Source organism: Triturus cristatus, chromosome 9, assembly GCF_964204655.1.
Source record: "Triturus cristatus chromosome 9, aTriCri1.1, whole genome shotgun sequence".
Classification (NCBI taxonomy): Eukaryota; Metazoa; Chordata; class Amphibia; order Caudata; family Salamandridae; genus Triturus; species Triturus cristatus.
The window spans coordinates 1,209,882,273-1,209,907,472 of NC_140592.1; the positions used below are offsets into that span (position 1 = coordinate 1,209,882,273).

General features: G+C 44.4%; 1 protein-coding gene across 2 annotated transcripts in view; it reads left to right on the forward strand.

The window, feature by feature from the left end:
- Positions 1 to 24,753, forward strand: part of CHURC1 (churchill domain containing 1) — a 140,225-nt gene extending 115,472 nt beyond the window's left edge. For both annotated transcript variants that reach the window (XM_085627230.1, XM_085627229.1), the window contains one exon: positions 24,202 to 24,753. In XM_085627230.1, coding sequence (XP_085483356.1) covers positions 24,202 to 24,294 — 93 coding nt within the window. In that variant the 3' untranslated portion in view covers positions 24,295 to 24,753. The remainder of the gene's footprint in view (positions 1 to 24,201) is intronic.
- Positions 24,754 to 25,200: the final 447 nt, after the last annotated feature.

Genomic DNA, 25,200 nt, shown 5'->3' on the forward strand with positions numbered 1-25,200 from the left:
TTATATCATGGTTTCCTCAAGCCAATGAAATAATTTATTGGGATGGTTAGGAAAACAGTTCAAAGAGCAAAACTGAAACAAATATACCTTTATCAAGCCTTGTGTCAAATATTATGAAGGTATCAAATACCCCACATGGATCAAAAGGAAAATGCACAATCTGAACTGATGTTTATACAAAGTCATCAATCCAGATTGCCACAGTAGTTCTGGCGATAGTCTGAAAATGCACAACAAAATGTATGATATGCACTTGTTAGTTACTACAATGAAAGTCACTCAAGTAAAAGGGACATTGGTCTAAGCTGATTCACAATCTAAATTAGACAGGTAGGCGGTTATTCAAAATATCTCACATTTCAAGAAATTCAGTGTCTGTGAGATTCATGGTCTTAGTGATGTGTTTGAAGGGATGGCTGATACTTACTCAGCATCAATGTCAGTGCATTCGGGAGATTTATCACAGCCAATGGGTCCAACTGTACAGCATCTGAGACCAGGATAACCAGTGGAACCATTAGAGGGCCGGAAAGACTCCGTAAACAATTTTAATACAAGTTACTAGCATGGTGTGTTGTAGACTCCCTATTAAATTATTGAGCACGGTTTACATCTTTATTTTAAAAAGGGGAGTTGTGTTGTAAATGTGCTACCTTCAAGGGCACTCTCATTGGTAACTCATGGAATGGAATGTTGTAGGAGAGATACAGATTGTAGGAAGGACGAAGGACAGTTTAATGGGCAATATGACAAGCATGCTCATGCAAATATGAAATAAAGTGATGCACGTCCACCCTTAACTTCATGATCATTAAACATCTAACTCCTAGAAACCTAGGGTTCTAGGTTTTAATTCTCACCTAGAGAGATTCACTACCCTAAGGGGTACATTTAGCAGTTTGGGCATGGTGCCTCAGGCCAGGGGCAGAGTATATGCTAACCATAAACCATAGGATGAGCCCTGGGGAGCACTTTAAGGCAAGTATTAGGCTGGGTTTGGTTTCTTAAGGAAGACTCCCTTAGAAGATCCTGGCAAACCCACAGCGAACTGCACATGGAGTCTAAAATGGAAAAACTCAAGTCAGCAGACCTTTTCCATCTGTGCACGCAGAATTTGGATCAACATCACTGTATCTGTCAGGACTGCCTCAAAGCTCCAATTTAGGAAGGAGTTGAAGACTCGCCTCTTCAAGGAACACTATATCACAATTGCATTAACCATCCATAACTCAGGTATCTTGCCTCTCACTTGTTGACTTTGGCCCCATACAGTGCTTCTCTCCCTTTTGACTACGTTTTCACTATAGAAATACTATAAGCATACAAGACTCTGACAATACTGCAAGTCCTGAGACTCAGTATGGTTCTTTTAAAGACTGAAATCCTTTCCAAGCTACACACTGGCCATCTTGCGCCGCAGATAATACCAGTTTCAACTAACCTCAACATTCTATTGTGATTATGGCACAAGCCTGGGGCTTGGTCACATCATCAGCTTACCATACACCGAATGTTCAGCTCATTTGCATGTTACTCCTTGAACATGAAACATTTTAAAGAACCCTACAGGTGAAACTTAAGCTACATAATTGCATAGACCAATATAATCCCTTATTACATAAGTCCAGAACATTGAGGAAAACCCATGACGTTGACTCTTGATCAATAAAGATCTCTGCAAACATGGAGAGTGTCTGTGAAATGATGTGTGTTAAGGCTGCTGCGTCACTGTGCATTACACTTGGGGCCAGTATTCTAGATTAACACCAGTCAAGTCAGCCACAACTTTAGAGGACTATTAAAAAAAGCATGCCAGGGGAAAGCAGCAGTAACTCAAAAACAAGTCCATCCTGTCAGGGATACCATGCTGCAAGAAGGGCAGGTGGCCAAACTGCCAGATACAAGTAAGCCGATACTTCCAGGGTGCAAGGTCACTAGATGGGCAAGCCAAGAGATTGCAACAACACCAAAGGCTCATGCTGCCTGATAGCCCATATACTAACGCTGCCTGTGTAGTCCTAATGGACTCTAAGGTCCCTTAAGTGTTCAGTGGTGAGGACCAGCAAAGTGACATGTGCCTAAGTCTCTAACAGGCCAGGTAATCAAGAGTGACATTGCTGTTTACCGCTCCTGGAGGAGATACGCCTTTGTAGCAAGTCAAGCATCCATAACACCATGAGAGCAACAACCCAGGGTCTTCAGAATACCTGACCCTATAGTAGATCGGGTAGGTTGAAATGTTAGACGTATGTCAAGATGTCTGAAATGATGAGTCCTGATGCAATCTTGGCATCTAAAAAGAAACCAAGTATTTCAAGACCACACAAAGCAGCCTCCCGCTCAATAACAACTGACCTTTGATTTTAGAAAATATCTTCTGAAGAGGAAGCTGAAGTATTCTGCTCTAGTCCCCCGGGGTAGCTGGTCTCCTCTTATTAGTTTGCTCTTGAACATGGACTAAGGACATTTTTTAAATTTAAAGATGATGCTGATATAGGTCTCCTAAACCTTCTATTTAAAGATATCTTTATTAGGTAATGTAACCACTTTCTCTGCTAAGGATTCATATTAGTAGTAAAGTCGCAAGTTTAAAACCTCATTTTTAAGATACCTTGCCTTTTAACAGAGCAACTTCCAGCTCACATATCCCAGCCCAGAATCTTCAGTGTTAAAATCTTGGTGTTCGTCAAAATTATGGGTGTTTTTTTCACTTTGTTTACTACAGTGTTATAGCATGTTGGAACGGGAATGTCCCCTGCATGGTCAATGGGCCCTCCTGCCTGATAGCTTGTGAAACTAGTATCATTTTCAATCAGGAGAATTCAGGGGGAAGTATCATTTTAGGCCCTAGCTTCACACAAATCTAACGTGTGCAGAGCACTAGGCCTGTCTCTGGTAATTTGAAGTCCAGAAACTGTTCTGTGACCTGAAAAGTCGCATTAAGTGTGCCTTCTCAGTGGGTATAGGGCTGCTGTCTATACCATGGTTGAATCAAAGCAGTAGCAGGTTGTGAATTAATAGTGTGACCAGCCCTGTTTCTCTGAGTCACTGAAAATACGGTCTGCTGAGCCTTGTCGTGTACATTTTCACCGTAATGTTAACCTCATATCTTGCGCTAACATCCTGTGTGCATATATGTGCAGTGAGTATGTGATGCGTGTATAGCAGTAGGATTTTGTGTTTGGGGAGGGTCTGAGTCCTGGGACCAGTGAGATCCATTTTGGATGGTCCCCGGTTTAGAATGGTGGAAGGTGGATACAAGTTCGCCAGACAGTGGAAGTGTATTGACTGTATTCTTGTGGCTGGAAGGGTTCGACCCAGACACTGAAGTGAGGGGAGATGAGACTGGGCCCATTTTACATTATTAGTTCTTCCTGCGCACTGCCAACAGACTGTTTCAAACCAGAGGGTAAGGATCAGGGCAATTCTCAGGGGTCCAATCAAGGACACAGGTAAAAAGGCAAGTGAGTTCCAAATAAGGAACACATGGATAGGGGTGAACAGGAAGATTCTTCCATGCCCAAAGTCATTTACTTGTTATAGGTGTCACAAAGAGGGGCACCACCACACTGTCAGGTGAAAGACCCTGTACCATCTGTATCTATTGCAGCTTGAGTGATGCCTGTGTGTGGGGACCAGAGATTCCCATGTCTTCATCCTAGCAACCAGAGACACGTGTTGTAAGCACATGCATCCAAATACCATGAGTTTTTGCTGGAAGTAGGTCTCAGTGAGAAGAAGGATCCTGCCCCGAGGGGTACATTTCCTTACAGGACTCCGGTTGAGAGGAAGTTCTCAAAGTGACACAGGGTCTGGGAGCCAGTGGGGACGACATAGAGTACCCAGGTGCCAAAGTTGAGGGGTGCCAGAGAAGCAAGGTACTGGATGTCTTTTTGGCAGTGATTTGATTGCCTCTGATTTAGTATCACGACCAGAAGCCTGGACCATGGCTTGGACCACGTTAGTTATGTTGACCTGTGCATAGGCTGCATTTCAGTGTCAGGACGAGACTGAGACCATCCTAGATTTGCGAGGACCAGAGAAGGGTAGTGGATGGATCAGATTTGACTTAGCAGGCACAGGCCATCGTGTCCATTGCACCTGCTCCTGAGGGAGAGGAGGATGGGACACCCAAAGCGTACAAGGTGTTTGAATCTGGGTCACTGCACATATGAAGGCTTTGTTACGGGAGAAAATACGCTTGATTTATTCCTCCTTCCCACCGGTTACGCTCCCTTCTATGTCAAATTTCACCTCGGACCCCCATGGCACCTGGTCCGAATTCTGCCCTCTTCTCCCAGGGGCATCTCTCAAAGAACTGTATATTTGTAAATCAGGCTCTCCTGGTGACCCCTGTCTGGCCCAGTTCTTCAAATTACTTGCCCCATGGCTGAATACGGTGTTGAACCCAATTTGGAATTCATCTCTTATCACGGGATCTACCCTGCCGCCTGGAAACAGTCCTATCTACTGCCTATTCTTAAGAAACCTGATGCTGAGCACAAACATTTTAGGCTTATCTCCCTTCTACCAGCACCTGCAAAAATTCTTGAAAAGGAAGTCCAGAAACAACTGTCCAATTTCCTTGAATCTAACTGCTGTCTCCATGATTCCCCATCTGGTTTCAGATCAGGCTACAGCACTGAGACAGCTCTTCTGGAAGTGGCTGAAACTGTGTGTGAAGCAGTAGGCAGGGTAACTCTGCAATGTTGGTGCTATTGGATCTCTCCGTGGCATTCGACACGGTGTCTCATCGAATTCTCTTGGAGAGATTCAAGCACTTGGAAGTGGGGGGTTCCGTGCTGGCCTGGTTCCACTTGTTTCTTCAGGACCGCTCTCAGCGGGTATTCCTCCGCCCCAATGTGTCCTCACAGAAACCCCTCGTTTGTGGTGTTTCCCAGGGCTCGGCTTTGAGTCCATTACTATTCAATGTCTATCTTACCTCCCTCGCAACGGTGGCCTAGCAATGGGGAGTAAAAGTGGTATCCTATGCTGATGATATCAGCTGGTGTTCTCTTTCAGAGAGCAGTCTGAGGCTGCCTTTGCCAACTTCAAACAATGTTTGAATAATATCACAGCCTAGATGACGGAAAGCTGCTTCAAACACTGAGGAAACAGAGGTTTTATTTTTTAATCAATCTTCCTTCCCCACTGCTACTGGAGCTGTGGTGGTTGGTTGAGTTAAACCCCCCGCCAATGCCAGTAGATTCTGCTAGAAACCTGGGGTTTAAATTTGACTCGGACCTCTCCTGCAAGGCCCAGATCTGCCAGGTCTCTTCATCCTGCTTCTGGAAGCTGAGAGCTTTGAGGAAATTCCTTTATCTCCTCCCTATGGACTGCAGGAAGACAGTGGTCCATGCTGGATTATGCCAATAGCCTTTACATCGGACTACCAGCATATTTGATCCACCGGTTGCTAATTGTTCAAAATGCTGCGGCCTAACTCATAAGGAAGGTGCCGTTCCGCCACCATATATCCTCTCCTCTGCAGAGCCTTCACTGGCTACCAGTCAAAAGGAGGATTGAATATAAGGCACTCACATTTGCCTACAGAGCCTCTAGAGATCAGGGCCCGGATTGCCTTAAATTAAGACTCCAAAATTATCATCAAGACAGGGTTCAGAGATCCAATCACCTGAAATTGCTCAGAATTCCCCTCTTCTCTAGGGCCATGATGGGCCGCCGTGCTTTCTCAGTGAGAACGGCGTCACTCTGGAACTCCTTGCCTACCCACCTTCGGCTTATTGAGTCTGAACTGGCATTTAGGAAAGCACTAAAAACCTGGCTCTCTAGTCTCCCGTAGCTCTCTCTCCTCATTCCTCTCTGGTAATCTGCATTTAGCACCAGGACACCGTCGTCGGGGGTAGCCGTGCACTATATAAATGCCTCTTATCTTATCTTACCTGCAGGAGAAATTCCACTGGCACAAGTTAACACTTCGGAGACTATTGAAGGAAGCCCAGGAACAGGTCAGCAAGGGAGTGCTTTAGATGAATCACACAGAGAGACACAGATGGTTCTTATGATTCATGAAGGTAGCCAGACTAGGTCTACTAACCCCTCCTGTGTAAAGTTCAGCTATTGTGTGAACCCCTGATCCTGGTGCGTGTTCAATGTGTGTTTCTGTAGAGAGTATGTGATGTATATGATAGTAGGACTGTGTGTGTAGTGATAGCCTAAGTATTTGAAACGCTGGGCTTCAATTGGATGGCCACTCTTAGGCATGGCGAAAGATGGAGAGCGGATACAGCTTTCCCAGACATTAGACATTCTTGTTGCTGGTAGAGACAACCACTGAAGTGGAGAAAGAAAGTGGGACTCCCCTTAGCAATTTAATGAAGCCCCTGTTAGCAAAAGGCTGCTAATCAGTTCTTCCTGAGAACTGCATTTGGTATATAGTAGGACTGTGATTTCTGTTCAAGGTGAGGATATTTCTATGCAGGGCCTGTCCTTTTTTTCTGTCCTTATTCTGCTTCAGGAAGCGTAATGTTGGCCAGGTGCAGATATCTCATACTTCATTGTGCGTTTGTTTTAAATATTCCAGTTTGGAGCAATCACCTTTGCTATCTCACGAGCCACCTCATACGAGGGCTATCACTTTGCGCAAAGGCTGTGTCTGATGAGCAGTCATCATATGACATTTGAAAGACAACCAACCCAGGCCATTTCTGAAACCTTTACAGTGAGTCCACATCCTATGTCTTAAAAATTTATTTGAAAGTGGGGTCCACACCACCCCACTTTCTTCCAGTTCCATATTCTTCGTGAATAAGGAAGGGAGTGCTCTACAGATTTCTCGAAGGACACCAGTGTGACCAGGGCTGGTGTCTACAAGATTGTCAATCTACCAGTGATGAAGGGCAATCACATGAAGTCTGCACTTTCTGCTGAAAGCTGAAAATCTGCCTAAAGCTTAGAAGCTGGCCAGCTTGTGGAGGGAGGAAAGGAGTGTTCCTGGCTCTGTGGGAGAACAGACTGTCCAGGAGGAGCAGCCCAGTGTGTTTCTGCATGGAGAATAGAGAGAGTGCAAGAGACCGCCACGGCAACCCAGGTGTGGAAAAGGTCCCCCAGTCTCCCTACACCGTTCTGGTCACAAACCACATGAAGCCTTCTGCAAAAATCAAGTGTGGGGTGTGTTTTGTAGTCCACTGTGACTGAGAGACTGATGCTGCTAACATGGTGGTGAGCGCTCTGATCATCCTGAAGACTGCATCTGTCATGACAGTGTCCCAACTGCACCTTTCCTAGGGAAGCTGCAAATCCGAAGACGAGAACTGCTGCAGGGATCCGCACACTGAAATCCCCAAAGTCATCAAGTTCCAAACGAGAGCACCCTCTGGGCCTTGACCGCACAGAAGCTACTAGCTCCATTGCAGAACTGCTGCACACTCCCTTCTACACCCGGCCATATGGAAGCTCCCGGATGCAACCTACAACTGGGCATGAGCGCGTGCGAACATGAGAAACTGAATTGCAGGCAGAGGACTGCTGCACAAACTAAGACTTTTTACAAATAACCTAAAGAAGTGAAAAGATAACTAAAATGTTGGACGCATGTAAGCCTTGGGGTGATTGATTGAACTACACCTGTGCCTAATCAATACTGTTACCAAGATTAGACTAAAGCAATCAAAGACTGGGATAACTCGGTTAGCGAGGGGTGGATCCCGAAGGGCGCAGCGCCTCCAAGTCGTAAACTAGATACCTGCTCTGTGTAGATATGTCCTACTGCTTGGTGAGAGGCTTAATGTTGCTGAAAACATGGCACCTGAGAAATGCTATTTTCAAATAAATGTTCTAGTCAGATTTCCCTCAGTGTGCACTAGCATACACTGACACCTTTGGCACTTGGCACTTGGGCAGATTTGATCCCTGATGCACTTTGTGTTGTACATTGTTGTGCATGCAGCCAGAATGTATAATTGCCACATCATCTGCCCGGGAAAGGTTGAAATAGGATGAGTTAGTCAGCGATGCCGCTTTGCACAGGGTACGATGATCCCTAAAGAGCATTTATGCGCCCATTTTTCTTTTTTTTTTTGGTGGAATAATAAATCATTATTCGCTAAAAATTATTTTGCATAGTTTATCATAAGTCGCAGTCTCATATCCACTGGTTAGAAGGAAGATAATCAAAATAATTTGAACTTTATTAATATTTGCTGAGTCTTCAAAAAGTGCAAAATTCTGTTTGCCTAAAGAGCCGCATTAGCTGATTGCTATCCATGTACCTTTAAGGACAACCCATGATCACCAGAGGTGAATTGTGAACTCTGGTAACAGATCAGTGCTCTACCTTTGCTTCATGCATAAGATGTGGATGATGTTTAACAGGCTGCAAAGAACCAGAGAACTCTATGTAGAGCCACCCCTTGCAGGTGGGATTTGGTGTACACTCTGAGATGTGACACATTGAAACCCTCATCACGTTTGTCGCCAAGATGGAATGCTGTCTCATACTTTTTGTTTTCTCCTGGTTCTCTGGCACATTACGTGGCTGCGCTATCAGTCATACCTCCTGGCCACCTTATCTAGCGAGGAAGAGTTCAGGGCAGGCCTGTGCAGTTTTTCCATCCTTCCTTCTGGCAAGCACGGCCGATCTCTTGGAACAGTTTCCATGTCACTGTTGCTCGTGGTCTGTATCTTACACCACCATGTATGCACTACTTGTGTTTCAGCCTGTCTAGGTGTCTTGGCAAGTCTGAGTAGGAATGTACGGCCATGTCCACCTGCTATCACTGTGTGGAATAAAGAGTGTGACTGTGCCATTACCTGTAACTAATGAGTATTGCTATTGGGTGGAGATGTTGAGGTGGGCCTCAGTATGGTGCACACTTCATGAAGTAGGTTGCTGCCAGTGGAGTATGACCTTTTTGAATGGTCTGCCTCCATCTGTAGTACTCAGTCCGTAGTTCGGTGGAATAGTTTATTTTTCAGGAGGCTTCATTCCAAAGCCCATGGCTGCACAGTCCTGTGCATCGGCTCTCAGGTTGTTGTTAGAACATTCACTGTAAGTGAGCTTTGTGGTGTTAGCTTAGAGGTTCCATTAGCCCTCAGTTGTTCTCAGTGACTCTGGTGTCGAGATGTTCACCCACGACCATCCTGAAGCGAGGATAGACCTACAGTATGAAATGGGGGACGATTTCAGAAATGTCACACCACACAATAAATCTATTAAGGCTACACAAGTGCTCCTGTTCCTACGATATTAAATAGTATCAGGCACCCCAGTACAACCTACGTACGTGCGCACAAAGCACCTACTAAAACTGGCTTTTAATTTATCATTCAACGCTGGAATGTGGTGGACCTGGCTGTAATATTGAGAGCCAACACAAGACCCAATGGTTCTGTCCTTTCCTCACGCTCTGAGATGGGAGGATGTTATTCCAGAAAGTGTCTTCTCCCCTTTTGTAGGAACTATTAAATTCTGAAGCAAACCAACAGCAGGCTGTACCTGTTGCCATACATTTGAATACATTCTTGTCCCATATTCCTCTCCATTTAGGCAAGGAAACCTCATGCAAACTGCCTGGTGTGGTTTGAAAAGACAGACTAGCCCGCGCAAAGACGAATTGCCTCCGCCTTGAGGTGCACAGGAAAGGGATGGCCTGTAACTGATGAGTTTTGCAAATGAAAAAAATACTATTATAGGTTTCTTGGCCACAAGAAGGAAGAGATCGGCTGGGAAGCTTCGACAGATCTGGAAGGTGATAATAGCATGGCACACTCTCTCTCTCTCGCTCTCTTTTTTTTTCCCTTTACTTTCCTTTCCTCCCCCCATACCCCCCACTCTGAGCTGCAGCAGCAGTGTAAACATACCTTGAGCTAACCCAGAACCAGTCTAATGTGAGCAAAAGCAGCGAAATAACCCTCTTACACAAAGGTCCACGGCGGGCACAATTTGGGCAGATCTAACCAGCTGCACAGGTACTAGCAGTAGAGATTTTATATGCACCAGTGGCATCAGCGGTGCAGATTTCACATACTGTGCTGGCACCAGCAGGACACACTTTCCCTGCATGCTGAAGCATGGCATGAGCGTAAATAATGCTGGTTTGTCATGCAAATTGCTGCTGGTATCTCTTTGGAAAAAATATTTTTAAAATGCATGGGCCTGCAGTAGCCCATCCAGCTCGTCGCCATGTCTTACTGGCGATCCCCTGCTTTTAAGATGGCCGCTGCATTTAACAGTATGGTCTAGGACTACCGAACTTCCCATCCCCCCCCCCCCCCTGCGCATAAACCACATTTACTAATTATGGACATGAGAAGGGAGTTTCTTTGGAGGCGGGGGTCGCACAACCCTCGGCCGTATTTATTAAAATATGAAAACAAAATTAAAATTGAATTAAACAATATTTATTACACAATTTACGCAGAAACATAACATGACATTTGATTACAATTCATATGCACAGATATCAGATGGCTAACCTTAACATATTACTAATACATAGTTTTCCTATCCGAATCTAACATCTGGATCATAATCATACATTAATTACTTTCTGCGTATCCTATTTGGGCCTACGGCAAGGTCACTAACAGGTGTCAGATCCTTATCAATTAGCCACGCCCTCCTGTAGGAGTGCGCATGCGCAGAGGGCCCGCTTACCGAGAGGGTACTTCCCCCCCCCCCCCCCCCCCCGGTTACCCCCATACGTTCCCTGAACTACATTAAAAAATGGGGGCTCTTGCATGTGCCATTTAGTGACGTCCATGCCAGTGCGCGGGGTGGCCAACCAGCCAAAAGAAAGCGTGACTCCCCCCTTTCCCTGCACCCATCCAGCCAACCGTATGTACCGCCCCTGGAGTTATAGGAGAGACCCCTTGTCCCTCCCCCTGGGCGACCCCATCCGAGAATGCCGCCTCCCCCCCCCTGAGGACCTTAAATTTACTGCTCACCAGTCATGACTTTACCGCCACAGGCCAGCGTAGTTGCCCGACTATCTGGCCCCCCCTCCTGTTGCCCTGCAAGGTCATGCCCCGCCCTGACACTCCCTAGCCAAGCTATGACATTTTCTAACATTATTTCATTACCTAACCTAGTCAAGTGGACCCCGTCTTTTAAGAAGCACGGTTCCCCTCTGACACACCCTTGTGCAATGTTCTGTAATTGAGGGGATCTGAACAGTTTCCCTATTTTATTGTTGACCCTCCTTACCGAGTGATTCAACGCTTTCACAGAATTCCCCCCCCCCCCCCCTCCATTTAAATCTGGGTATCATCTGCGGACGTGCCAGTGTCATTGAGGGCCCTAGTTTGTGCATCTTCCGCAGTGTATATGGCAGTCGAGCCCCATTAGATTCTGCATGTCACAGAAATATATAGTCTTTTTAATATTTTTAAAGACATTAGCATGTTGTCGCATGATGTTTGTTGCATGATTTAGATGCCAACCATTGTCATGGCTCAGCTCGTGCATGGGCTGTTGAACCCCAGCCAGATCCAGGGCTCGGGTGTGGCTCGACTCCCTGCAACTTTATTCGTAGTCCATCATTATGTAATCTAGTCACACCGTCAGCTGACGCATCAGCCATTTTAGGTGAGAAAGCTCACAACCTGGCAGTTGGTTTGGCCCAACCCACTCCCCGCCCAACAATGCGGTCCCACATCTGTTCAGACTACACATATTTCAGAAGTAGCCTCGTGATTGGAAATATGCTTTACAGACACACCTCCTTCGGTTTCAGACAAACATTTTTACTTGTTTTCGAGACTGGTATAAGAGGATTTTCGGTTGAAACGACACTTGTGGAATGATGCTGGATTGGCACATCCATCCAGGTCCTTGAGCTTTAATTTCCCCGGCTGGGGTGAAAAATGTGTGATTCTTTGTTGTTGAGTGCCCCTGTATTTGATAAACGGTTGCTAAAAATGTGAATTTGTATGTAACGCCATGTATCATAGTTATACAACACGTTTAGACGGCACTTTCTTGTGTATTGTGGTTTGAATTTATGAGTTTGGTAATTTTTGAAACTAGATGGATTATTTGAAATTAAAATACATCCTAGGTACATTGAATTGTATAACGTTTGCATTTTCACCATAAATCAGAAAGTAAAAACATGACGAGACCTGATGAATGCTTCAAGGATACTTCAGTCTTTTTCTACAGTGCCTTCGAAGTGCCTTTCCCTCTGCCATGCTGTGGGAGTGTGTGCACAGGGGTTCGGAACAGCGCACTTCCCGCCATTCAGGGTGGGTCTCGGAAATATGTACGTAATGACGTGGGCATCTTCCTTCTGTAGCAGTACAGAGATGACCGCCGAGTTCATGGAAAAACGGACCCGCGACCGAAGAGACGGCTAGATATCTGTGGTGTGCAGACCCAGAGAACAAGAGCAGGGTGTCTCTGGGCTCAACCACCCCTGCACAGCGCAGATAAGGGCTTCCCCCGTGCAGGGAGATCCCTGCTCGTGCACTCTTACCACGAGCTATGATAACAGACGACAAGCTTGCCACTGTTTGCGCAGTACACCTAATAACTGTGGCCTTGCTCTGGGGCAGATCATTTAGTTTAAGATGTACTCCACTGTAGTTATCAGACCGAGTATTTGTATATCTTTTGGGAGCCGTCTGCATGAGTGCAGTTTGCGCCACAGCCGTGTGGGACTTGTGCTGGGGTCTGCTTTGCCTCTGCATTAGCCTGGATGTTTCATGTTGCAGAACAATACATGCATTCTGGTGGGGTTGAGTCACTATCAGAACCTTTCACCCGTAGGTCAGTTCGAAGAAATGTTGTTGAGAAAAATGTGTCTCGGTGGTGTTGGTGGTAAAGGTTTCGGTTGTTTCATGTGTCTTCGTCTCTCTTCTGGAAAGACTTTCACTCCACGCATGCCTGTCAGACGATGCTTGGCTTATCCTAGCTGGTTTCGGTAGTAGCTGCAGCAGAGGTAGCCAGTGGTGTGGATGGTTTATGCATCTTCACAACCTTTCTAGAAGGGCATTGGTTCCTGCTCGGCGGGCAGTACTGATCATCGTCTTGCTCTTATGTGATGGGTCTCACCAGGGAGGGTATCCTGATGCTGCTGCAGGTGCCAGTCTAGCCAGGCCTAGGGTAGGCGAGGGGTCTGTCCAAAGAGCCAGGGCTCCAGCTTCTTGGCGGTACTCAAGACCTGAAGAGGCTGCTCTGAGGTGTAACGGCAGGGCGTTCCAGGCTTTGGTTGTTCAGTTCAGCAGAAGGTTCAGCAGAGGATAGATGCCCACTGCTGGTATTATTTGCAGGTCTGATTGTATCCTGCGCCGTCCTCTCCTTTCCGGACATACATTCGGTTAAGTGCAGCGCATGCCTGGAAGACGGAACTTAACCTCGTTTCTGGAGTAGCTTGATGGCTTCATGTATCTTACTCTCTTTTACAGAAAGGCATTTTGAAGGGATATTCTCGTGTCAGCCAGACACTATACTGCATACCTATTGCTTCGTTCTCTAGTGGCTACCAAGAGTGGTGGTGCAGGCATGGGATGGTTCATGCATCTCCCTCGCCTCTCTAGCGAGACCTTCTCAAAAGTGCAGTCCGTGCTGGCCAGGGAGTACTTGGCTCTTCCTAGTTGTTCAACGCTGTAGTGGCTGCAAAACAGGGCGCCCTGTGGTGTAATCGGAGTCTTGAATTGTTTCATAAGGCTTGCCCTCCCTTCCAGGAAGACATTGTAAGGGTATACTCCAGGCTTGTTTAGACACTGTTCGGCAAACATGCAGCTAACATAAGTTAGTGTGAAAAATGTGAGAGCTGACACAGCTGTGCAAGCGGGTACCTTCTATTTTATTACGCGTGGCAGTCTCATGGGCATTATTTGATATGAAAACGTAAGCCTGTCTCTACCTTGTTGTATCAATGTCATGAATGGGTATGTCCACAGTACACCCTTCTGACATACATATACATCAGTGGAAGAAAGGATCCGTTTTTTGTACTCTACCCCCACCCTCTCTCTCCTTACCCCAATGGAGAACAATATCATTCACTGTCTGGGGATTGGCGGGAGGAATTTGTCCGTGCCCGATCCTTTCTGAACACAGGCAACCTCCTTAAACCCAGTGCTCACTCTCAGTCCTCCTCATTAATATGCATATTACGTCAGTGGTGATGTTACACATGTCAAATATGCCTGGGGGTACTCCTCCCATAACTCCGCACACCAAGAATTAAGGTGGTGCAAGGCTATGAGAGTAACTAGGGGCAGCTATTAATGCCCACATCTCTTCCCTTGCCATGCCCACCTGCTCGAGGCACATTTCTTTGTTCTTGGGCAAACAGTCAAAAGGACAGGAAGGCCAGCTTCTCCCATCCTATCACCCCCCCTACCCCCCCCCCCCCCCCCCAAGTCCCACCAGCAGAATTTTTTTTTCAAAAGGTGGGGTTGGAAGAGTATGGACTAAGATTGTTCCTACACCATACCCTTCTAGTCCCACTTCTGATTCAATATCAGACAGATGCTTCGTCCCCTAGAGCTTGTCTGTCCAAGAGAAGAATTGGGAGGGACGGAGCTGTGCATGTGTGCACCACCAAGATTACAGATGCTGTTTGGATTTTCTTTAGCCCAAGAAAAAATCAAAAAAATGATGTCTGCCTTCTTTCTGGGGCACAGACACATACATTTGTGCCCCACCGTGGAGCTGTTCCAAAATCTAGGGGTTTGCCCTATTAATCCCACCACATCTGGGCAAAGATAACGCAGGTATAAGCAAAAAATTATGTGTAGGAACTAATTCAGAAAATCTTTTTATAATAGAGAAAACTTTAATTAGTCTCTATTACTGGGTATCATTATCCCAACCAACCTACATTGGTTTCATTTTATACTTTTGAGCAGACATCAATTCCAAGTATCCAACATTAAATTAAATAAACAAAAAACACAACAAATATAATATACAAAAAGATTTTTTTCTTCCATATGCAATCGTTTTTTCAATTTATATGGCTGCAATATTCAATAGTCCTTGGCAGTCCATACCAGAGGTAATCCAATGTCTATACACGCCCAAGCACCTTTAAATCTATACTGTGTGTATTCAAATCCTATATAGAAATGTAATCCTTAGTTGTACTCCATTTCCAACACTGAGGAGCTGGACATGGTTTACTTCCAGTACATGTGCATGCGAGGAATTCCCATTTGAAAATGCTCTCCAAGAATTACTAATTGGAAAAACATATCTGTTTCTGTCTTATTGATCACATTTTGAATCCTGCTAGGTTTCGTTGCCTGGTGAGTCCAATCGTCACTACTGTAGTAATCCAAACACTTACCGCAATAACATTCACATATATCCGAGTTTATTTGAAAACTCCCTTGGCAGTCATCATGGCCCATACCTCTTCCAGCAAAGCCCTATTGCACTCTGTCTCTCTGAACATTCATTCTTTGGTGACATATACTAGATCTTGAAGTACTAACTCATTCCATACCTCAGTCTGCCCCCTAGTGAGTAGTGCGTACACTGGAGAGAATTTTTGTTACACTCAGACACAATCCAAACAGAGCCCTTCTCCTACCTGGAGTGCACAAACATGAACCCACTTCTGTGCTCAAGGCTTGATTGTTATGCAGATTTTTTTCTACCCTCCAAAAAAAGATACAAACTGCACATGGTCCTTGCTGGGATGTAGACAGACACACATACCCACATCTGTGTCCCACCAGAGAATATCAGTGCTTTTACAGGACAACTTGAATGGGTTCAGTTTGTGTTTGAAGAAGGATTTCCTCCAAGGGTTCTTTCCATCAGATTTATATCTAGGTTCTCCTCTATAACTAGGCAAAAAATGAATGAAAGGGTGCAAAGAGAAAAGAAGACTTTATCAATTGCAGTGTTTGTTTGTGAGAAATTACGCTATAAATGAAATACCTGACTTATCAGACTAACAATGCAGAATATGTTGTTTTAGGTCATATTTATCATGTTGTATATGTCCGGTGTCTGAAGTTTGACTTTCTTCAGCATAACACACAACCATATGTTTTGTTTTTTTAAAGGAAGCAAGTAAGTGAGTAGCCATGCAACCTTTACAGCAAAGTTTTTCTTCGGAAGAGGGGAGAAAGGCCCCTATCCCTTACTCGCCAGGTAATAAGCGTTAGTCGAGAGGTACTGGTTCTTGCCCAATGACAGGGGGAAACCCCTATCCCCCTAGTTTTAGCAAAAGTTCTGATGGGTTGTCAAGGCAAGATTAGTGTATTCTGATTCTTGGAGGAAAAAATTCCAATTCAAAGCAAGTTGATTTAAACGTGAGCTAGTCCTTTATTTGCACTCATACATAGGGGTGGGTATGAGAAAAAACCAAGGGGTGGCACAGCCAACACGTGTTTCGCCCCCTACATGGCCTATAGGCCTGGGGCTTCTTCAGGGCTGTTCATTTTAAGGGTAGGTAAAAAACATTTGGGATATGCGAATGCATATGACATGTTAAGCACAAGAGTTAAAGAGAAAACAGGCCAGTGAGTCAAAATGTAAGAACGTTAATGGGAGAAGAAAACAGAAAGAACAATAAGATACACATTTAGGAGTAATGTTTAACAGCGGAGAATTAGTAGGGAAAAGGATAGTGCGTTTTATAGAAGAAAGCCAAAGGAAAAAAGAAGGGGGGTTTGTTTTAATTATTTGGAGAGGTCACGTGAGGGTTAGTGTGGACGGTACAGTAGGTATCAAGAATAAGTAAGTTAAAGGTACAGTGTGTGACATATTATAGGATACAATACAATATTGTGCATGTCCATATTAGAGAAAGAAGAATCACAGGACGTAATGGAGGTCATCAAGACCAAAGAAGTCAAAGGTTCCATATGCCACAGATCATTCGAGTGTATAAACAGAAACATTGTCATATATCGAGAAAAATACGTTATTTGTATCAATTTACAGGGTAAATGTAATGTGATCCACATACGCGTAACGGTATGAAATTTTCGACAAGTCATAGAGTATGGAACACGAGAGTGAATAAATAACAGTGCCAAAAAAGTATACATTGGTGAAGAACGGCAATGACGAAACGTATATATGACACATTGTGGGCCAACAAAACATTAAAGTTTGGTGTGTAAATAAGTAAAAGTTATATATTTACAGGTTTGTACCGGGTCATGGGCATCAGGGTGATGAGTTGATATTGCGTCGGTAGGGTTTGTCACGAGAGAGAGGATTTAAATTAGTCTTTATAATGGAACTGGTCGTAGCGCATGCAAGGCGAGTATGGTGATATCTCAATTATAGACGAGAAAAGTGAGAAGGCTTAAAGCCAAGTGGTCGTGATTCAGTGATCAGGTAAAATCAGGTGGCGTGGTTGTTGTGTAATAAAATGCTCGAGGTGAGTATCTTGGTTGGTTGTACGCGAGATCGTGAATAGGGTAATCAAGGAGGGAATTTACAGGCGTCTGAATCATTCGAAAGAGTTCATTAACGTGCACTAGGTATTTCATGCGTGAACTTATAAATCGGCCGTCAAAAAGTCGAGGTCGGCAGCACGGCAAATTGTGGTCCCAAACGGGATAGACGTATTTATATTTACGTGGCGCGGTGTTGTGAGGGCATATGTAAAAGGTTTAGCGTGCTCTTGAATGATGAAGTTAAGTAGAAACTGATAATACAGTGGTGACAAGACTTGACGTGATTACAGCAAGACGTGATCAGAGAGGCGTTTTCACTGTGCGTGTTTAATTTTAAATTTAAAAGTATAACAAAATACGAGTATTGTGGTCGTGCAGATTTATATTTTACAGTGATGGTATTCGTGACGAGTGAGGTATTTAAGCGTTAGAGGCAAGGAAGGGCAGAGTAGAGCTTACCGGGTATTACTGAAAATGGACGTTTCCACGATGTGCTAGAAAGATATAGTCGGATTCTAAGGGGAGGGGATCAAAAAGGAGAAAAGAAATCCTTAGTTCAAAGAAGGAGGTAAAGCCGACGGGAGTAACTGCTTCGTTGCAATGCTTACCTCAAATCTTGGCTAATGCCCGGTACGAGTGTTCTGTTTCATTCAGTTCTGTTTGTGCGCTTAGCGGAGGCAGCGTAAATAGCGGGGCTCATGGAAGGACATCCGGGTCGGGACCCGGAAGTGGCCTGGTTCGTGCGGGAGCGCCATTTTGGATAGGGAAGGGGACGGGGGAGGTAGATTGGCCGTTTAAATGTCATGTTAGTAGTCAAGGACAAATAAAGTTTCTAGTAAGAAAAATTATAAGGATTTAGTTGAGTTGAAAGGGGCCAATGGATCATTGGCCATTCAAGAAGGTGCGTAGAAATATAAAGCGAAATTCTAGGGGATACCAAGGGTCGGACTGTGGAATGGTTCTGGATATATAGTGTAGATTTTGTACAAAATACTATTCAGACACATTTCCAGGGGAATGAGAGGAAATTCTAGGTTTTAAGATAGGGATGTTAATCATAATGGTTTCACACCCTAGGGAGAAAAAACAATCAGAAAAGGTGGACATTCAGTTAATACAATTAGTCATCTCCCAGCCATACATGCATTTCTGCATCTTTGTTGAGTCCTAGTTCAGTTGTTTTGAAGTTCATGATCAGCTCGCTTTCGCGTCTGCGAAGTCTCAGTTCTCGGTTTCCTCCTCTTTTGGTCTGGTGTACAATTTCCAGTCCATAGAAGATGAAATCCTTTTTGTGTTGATGTTTGTCTGCAAAATGTTCCGTCAGGGGGTGACCGGATGTGTGTTTGTGGATATTACGGTAATGTTCTTGTATCCGGATACGTAGGGGTCGGATTGTACTCCCGATGTATGGTAGGTTGCATGGACAAAGGATCACATAAATGCAAAATTTGCTATTGCAATCAATCCATTCTTTTATTGTGAATTCTTTTCCTTGTGTCATTGGTATCTTTTTGGTTTTGTCGCGGCTCAGTTTACAGACACTACAGTTCTTGCAGGTATGGTATCCTGGCGGTCTGTCTAGAAAGGTGGTAACTTGTTTGCGTTTATCCTCAAATTCTGATTTGCACAGTATGTCTTTTAGGTTCGGGGCACGTCTGAAGGTTATCTCCGGATAGGTTTTGATTTCATCAGCTAGATTTGGAGTGTGTTGTAGCAGGTGCCAGTGTCTTGCATGCGCTACGACCAGTTCCATTATAAAGACTAATTTAAATCCTCTCTCTCGTGACAAACCCTACCGACGCAATATCAACTCATCACCCTGATGCCCATGACCCGGTACAAACCTGTAAATATATAACTTTTACTTATTTACACACCAAACTTTAATGTTTTGTTGGCCCACAATGTGTCATATATACGTTTCGTCATTGCCGTTCTTCACCAATGTATACTTTTTTGGCACTGTTATTTATTCACTCTCGTGTTCCATACTCTATGACTTGTCGAAAATTTCATACCGTTACGCGTATGTGGATCACATTACATTTACCCTGTAAATTGATACAAATAACGTATTTTTCTCGATATATGACAATGTTTCTGTTTATACACTCGAATGATCTGTGGCATATGGAACCTTTGACTTCTTTGGTCTTGATGACCTCCATTACGTCCTGTGATTCTTCTTTCTCTAATATGGACATGCACAATATTGTATTGTATCCTATAATATGTCACACACTGTACCTTTAACTTACTTATTCTTGATACCTACTGTACCGTCCACACTAACCCTCACGTGACCTCTCCAAATAATTAAAACAAACCCCCCTTCTTTTTTCCTTTGGCTTTCTTCTATAAAACGCACTATCCTTTTCCCTACTAATTCTCCGCTGTTAAACATTACTCCTAAATGTGTATCTTATTGTTCTTTCTGTTTTCTTCTCCCATTAACGTTCTTACATTTTGACTCACTGGCCTGTTTTCTCTTTAACTCTTGTGCTTAACATGTCATATGCATTCGCATATCCCAAATGTTTTTTACCTACCCTTAAAATGAACAGCCCTGAAGAAGCCCCAGGCCTATAGGCCATGTAGGGGGCGAAACACGTGTTGGCTGTGCCACCCCTTGGTTTTTTCTCATACCCACCCCTATGTATGAGTGCAAATAAAGGACTAGCTCACGTTTAAATCAACTTGCTTTGAATTGGAATTTTTTCCTCCAAGAATCAGAATACACTAATCTTGCCTTGACAACCCATCAGAACCTTTACAGCAAAGTAGCGAAGATACAACTTGGTGTCAGTCCATGCATCTGGGTCCCTGAACATTGATTGCTTACTGGGTGGTGTCTGTGGTTGGTACTTGTAGGAAATCCGCCTTGTCTGTGTGGTCACACCAGATTTTTCTCCTTTTGCTGCATCCTGTATTTTTGCTGGCTTTAGAACTCTTTGCACTTTACCCCTGGTAACCAGTAGTAGTGCCTGTGCTCCCCCTTTAAAATAGTTGAATTAGCACACTGCTATTTAGAATATTTAACCTACCTATAAGTCCCTAATATACGGTACAAGGTGTACCGGGGCCTGGATGGTAAATGTCGCTAGTAGACTGCAGCACCAGTTGTGCCATCCACTACAGTGGTAGTGCAAACATGGTTTTAGGCCTACTCTGTGTAGCCTGACTGTAGCAGTATAAAAATTGCTATTCAGCCTCTCAAAATGAAACATTTTGACAGGTCAAAACCTCCCTTTCAAATATTAAAAAGTCACCCCTACTTACGCCTTGTGGCCCACAAGGCAGGGCGCATAGTATTGAAAAGTAGGATGTGTAGAAATTTAATGTTAACATATCCTTACAGTGACTAGCACCCACAAGCTGTTTTCCACTGTTGCAGGCCTAGCTGTCCTATTTAGAAAACCAGGGTACTGATTAAAATCCTAATACTATATCTCGGGAATGAGACTAACCGGAAAAATTCTGAAACAACTCTTTTAATAGTTATTAAAAGTGCAATTCCGTGGTGGTCTGATTTTCAATAAATATTAAGGAAAAGTAACTTTTAGAAAGTTACCTTTCTCTTGCCTGACGTTCCTGGAGGTTAATTTGGCTTTGCTGTGCAACCCCTCCCCCAGCCAGGAATTAGCATTTGAATAGGTGTGAAGTGCCACCCAGAAACTATACAACAGGTCACTGTGATTGACTTGTTAAGCTGAATGGGCAGGGGTGACTCCTTTGAACTCAGCAGAAGGCAAGAGCAGCAAGCATCCTTTCTGATATTTCACTGTCAATTCTGATGGAATGTCAAATCCTGCTTGGCAGGTCAGCTGGGTTTACATGTAACACTGGGGGAGCACTTTAAAGGGCGGGAACAGAATGCCAAGACAATTTGTGTATGTCTACTGTCTAGTTGTTGGAAAGCCCTGATTTTGTTCTACCAGACTTCAGTCTCTGTGTTTACTGGGGGTACAGTGGCTGTTTCAAACTGGAGTTTGGTGTTATATGATGGAGGACACTGGGATTAGGTTAGTACACTCCCCACACACCCCAGCTCTCAGAGCTCAAGTTTAATGTGGCCAAAGAATTTTACCATGTCAAAAATGCCTGAAGTGGGTAGGTTAGCCCCGGGAACTTTTACACCATTGGTTAGGGTAAGCCCAGGAGTCATTCCCATCCGGTAGCTGGTTCTAGGCATAAATGTTGCAATTCTAGGCCCCCACTTCAGAACATTTCCTGGACCTTTGGAAGATCACAAGAAGACTGGACCTGCCGTCGGTGACCTGAGAGGATCCCTGAAGAATTGGACCTGCTTTCTCTTGTACCCAGGACAAAGTGGTGGACACCAAGGGTCATAAGGTTGAACTCCTCTTCAACCAACAGGAATACAACAAACTATAAGAGGCCTTTCCTGCAACTGTCCAGCTGACTAGTGGCAATTGGTCCTGGACTGGACCCTGCTGTTGTCCTCTGCTGACACCCTGTGAGTTTCTAAGTGACTCTCCTTAGATCCTGGAGTTCTTTAGCAGTGTACTACCGAGATAGATTGTAACTTAAACGCTAAGACTTAAGATAAAATCTATGACTAGGAAAAACCTGGCTTGTGGGTCCGACCCGTGTCTCATCTTGGCCAGCCTCAAATTGAGCCTTGGTCATGGTCTACTGCAACCATTGACTATCATTAGCACTTTATGCTTATTGGTGCTATTTCTACTTAAAACGTTAATTCATACCCCGGGGGCCCTTCATTGGATACTTGTCATTTTGGTGCCATTTTCTTTGTTACATTTTACTCTAGTTTGAGATTTTCATTGTTTTGCATTTAATGTTTATACTGTTTTGATACTTCATAAATACTTTATACATTGCCCTAAGTTAAGCTAGTCTGCTCTGTGCGATAGCTTCCAGCTGGTTAAGTGGAGGTTAATTTAGTGACTTAAAGGGTTCACCCTGACAGAGAGTGTGATTATTTCTTGAGGTGAGTAGTCACCCTCCCCAAATAATCCAATTTCTTACAGTTCAATAATTTTCTTCTACTGTCCCAGGGACTTTGGCTCTACTGAATTCCAAATAGTGCAGTTGTCTCAAGCTGTCCAAGTGTGTTGAGCAGCCAATGCTGACTCCTGGAGATGTTTGGAATTTAGATACATACTGAATAAAACAAATTCCAAGCAATAAACTTGGAAACCACTTGGAGGTATAGGTTTGAAAAAAAGTTGGTGTTTTTTGTTTACAAACAGAAGGGATGATACTTAACCCCTTCAGTGCCCATGACGAGCTGGACTCGTCATGGGCCGCGGTGGCGCTGTGCCCATGACGAGTCCAGCTCGTCATAGACCCCGCCCGCTAATGCAACGGCCGGCACTGGGCGGGGAAAGGGGCGGGCACTGAAGGGGTTAAACTGTGATGAATATGAAAACACAGAAGGTTCCTAACATCTTCTAGATCCAACTGATCGCAACAAATCGGTATAAATCAAATTACACAGGACATTCTGGCCAAAGTTACCCTATGGGGAAAGTTTCAGATATCTCCAGTTCACTTGATGAACTGTTGGTTTTTACTAAGGGCTTTGTTTACTGCACCCAGTCAATCTGGAAGAGGTGTGGCGCTGCGGTCGGGGCAACTGACTCCGGAACCTGGGGGCTCACGGTTCGATCGCCGGTGGCAGATCAGCCCAGCACCATGTGACTCTGGGCAATAGCTCGCTTAATCTTCCCGACGGCCCCCAGCACCTTGACACCCTTGGATAATTGTTTGCACTTTACAAATACTGGACATTTACGTAGTCCTAAAGTATGTCAAGTTATCTACGATTGGTCTACCCTATGCCATAGTTTCTCAACAGCTCTCGGAACAAGGCAGGATATCTCAGTGTCTTACTGAGAATCTGGTTAAAAGTTACAAAATCCCAGGAAAATGAAGTACACACCACCCAAAATGAAGTCCCATCAAAGAACCAAAGTAAAAAAGGTACCTCTAGGCCAGTAACCAAAAGTCTTAACATCCTGTTAACAATGCAACAGTATCCACGCGAGGGCCCGGTTCAGGGTACATCATTTAATGTGCAAACTGAGCGCGTAACTGACAGTTCAACACTTGAGGATTACTAGTACTTGAGTTGTCTTATTGACAAAGCATAACCATCTGAACCTACTGAAATGCTAGGGGCCTGTACCTCAAAATTGATTGGTTGTGATGAAGAGTTTTTGGTTGGTGGGGGAACACTTCAGACCCACAGGCTCACCAGTTAGGAATGGGGAACAAGCAGATGTCCAACTGCTGTTTCAAATGAGGTTATCGCTGAAACCATTGGGACTAGTAGGATAATTCCAACCAACAGTTCTGGATTCAAGGAGATGGGTCACAGCCAAAGGGACACCGCCAGAAGTTCTAGAGTGGCAGGAATGACCTCTGTGTCCCTCTGGGGTTGGGAATCGACAGATGAATTAACATCAGGGGGAAGACTTTTCAAAGAGGCAAACTGGGCAGTTATCTAGGATGCCGGGATAAGGGAGGTGCCTAGCTGATCAGTTGCTGGAAGACTGTCTTAAAACCGCCCCTGGCTTCCATTGAGGGTCCCATTCTTTTGTGATGCGCTTGCATTTTTTTTGTGTCTGTGAGAACTCAAAAGTTTGGGTTGAGAATTGCATTTTAGTTGGCTTTTGAACTCCCTCTCAGGGTCTTGACTAAACAAATAGTAAGTGAGAATGTATTAATGTTGAATGTGTGGTTTGAAAGTGACAATGAACTCTACGGCGAAGTACAATGACTTCTCCCCCTCGTCTTTCTACTGCATCCCTATTCCTTCTGTCAGGCGTCCATCATAGATTGCTTCTTGAGCCCTAAAGTGTTGCCTCTTTTTCTTTCCAGGAGTACACCATGCTGTGTATGCTGTGTGGGAAAGCCGAAGACTCCATCAGTGTACTCCCTGATGACCCACGACAAATGGCGCCCCTGTTTTAAAGACTCTGTGTACTTGACTTCGCTTGTATATTGTCTTGTGGCCCTTTGCCTTTTCATGGTAACTGTGCAAATGTTACACTCTTTCAACGACACTCTCTACATATACAAATCCCATATATAATACATACATTAGCCCAGCCAACAGGTCTGCCTTTATTTGGCAAAGTCGTGAAAGGAGTGCCCTTGAGAAGCAGAAATGGAGCATCTGCGTTTTTCATCTCGAGCTCCTCGGTTTTACCAGAGCTGACCTGTGCTGTGCAAGAAGCTCGCTTACAAAATGTGCTATTTCAGGTTTTATAGCTTTGCAGGCAATTGATCGCAAACCACACTGTATAAAAGTTTTTTGTGTCAGTTGTATGAAATCTAGTGCTGACAAACAGATGGATCCCGAAGTTTTAACTCGCCTCTTTTCTGTTCATCTTTAAAATAATTAAATAAAGAAATTACAGTCAATTTTAATACCTGGTTTGAGCAGAATTAAATCAGGGGCAAGTGGAATGCAGGCCGCTTTAGAATAAAAAGTAAACAAGGCGAGGGTTGGAGGCGGACTTGTTTGAAGCACAAGTAAAGAAATTGAGTGTTGGAAGCGGGCTTGTTTGAAATGGAAGTAAATAAGGTGAGTGTTGGAGGTGTGCTCATTTAAAATGGAAATAAAGGTGGCGTGGGTTGGAGGCGGGCTCGTTTGAAATGACAGTAAAGAAAGCAAGGGTTGAAAAAGGGCTCCTTTGAAATGGAAGTAAAGAAGGCAAGGATTGTAGGCGAACTTATTTGAAATAGAAATGAGAATGCGTGGGTTGGTGGCAGACTTCTTTGAAATGGAAGTAAAGAAGGCGAAGGTTGATGCTGGGCTCCTTTGAAATGAAAGTAAAGAAGGCGAGGGTTGGAGGTGGGCTCCTTTGAAATGAA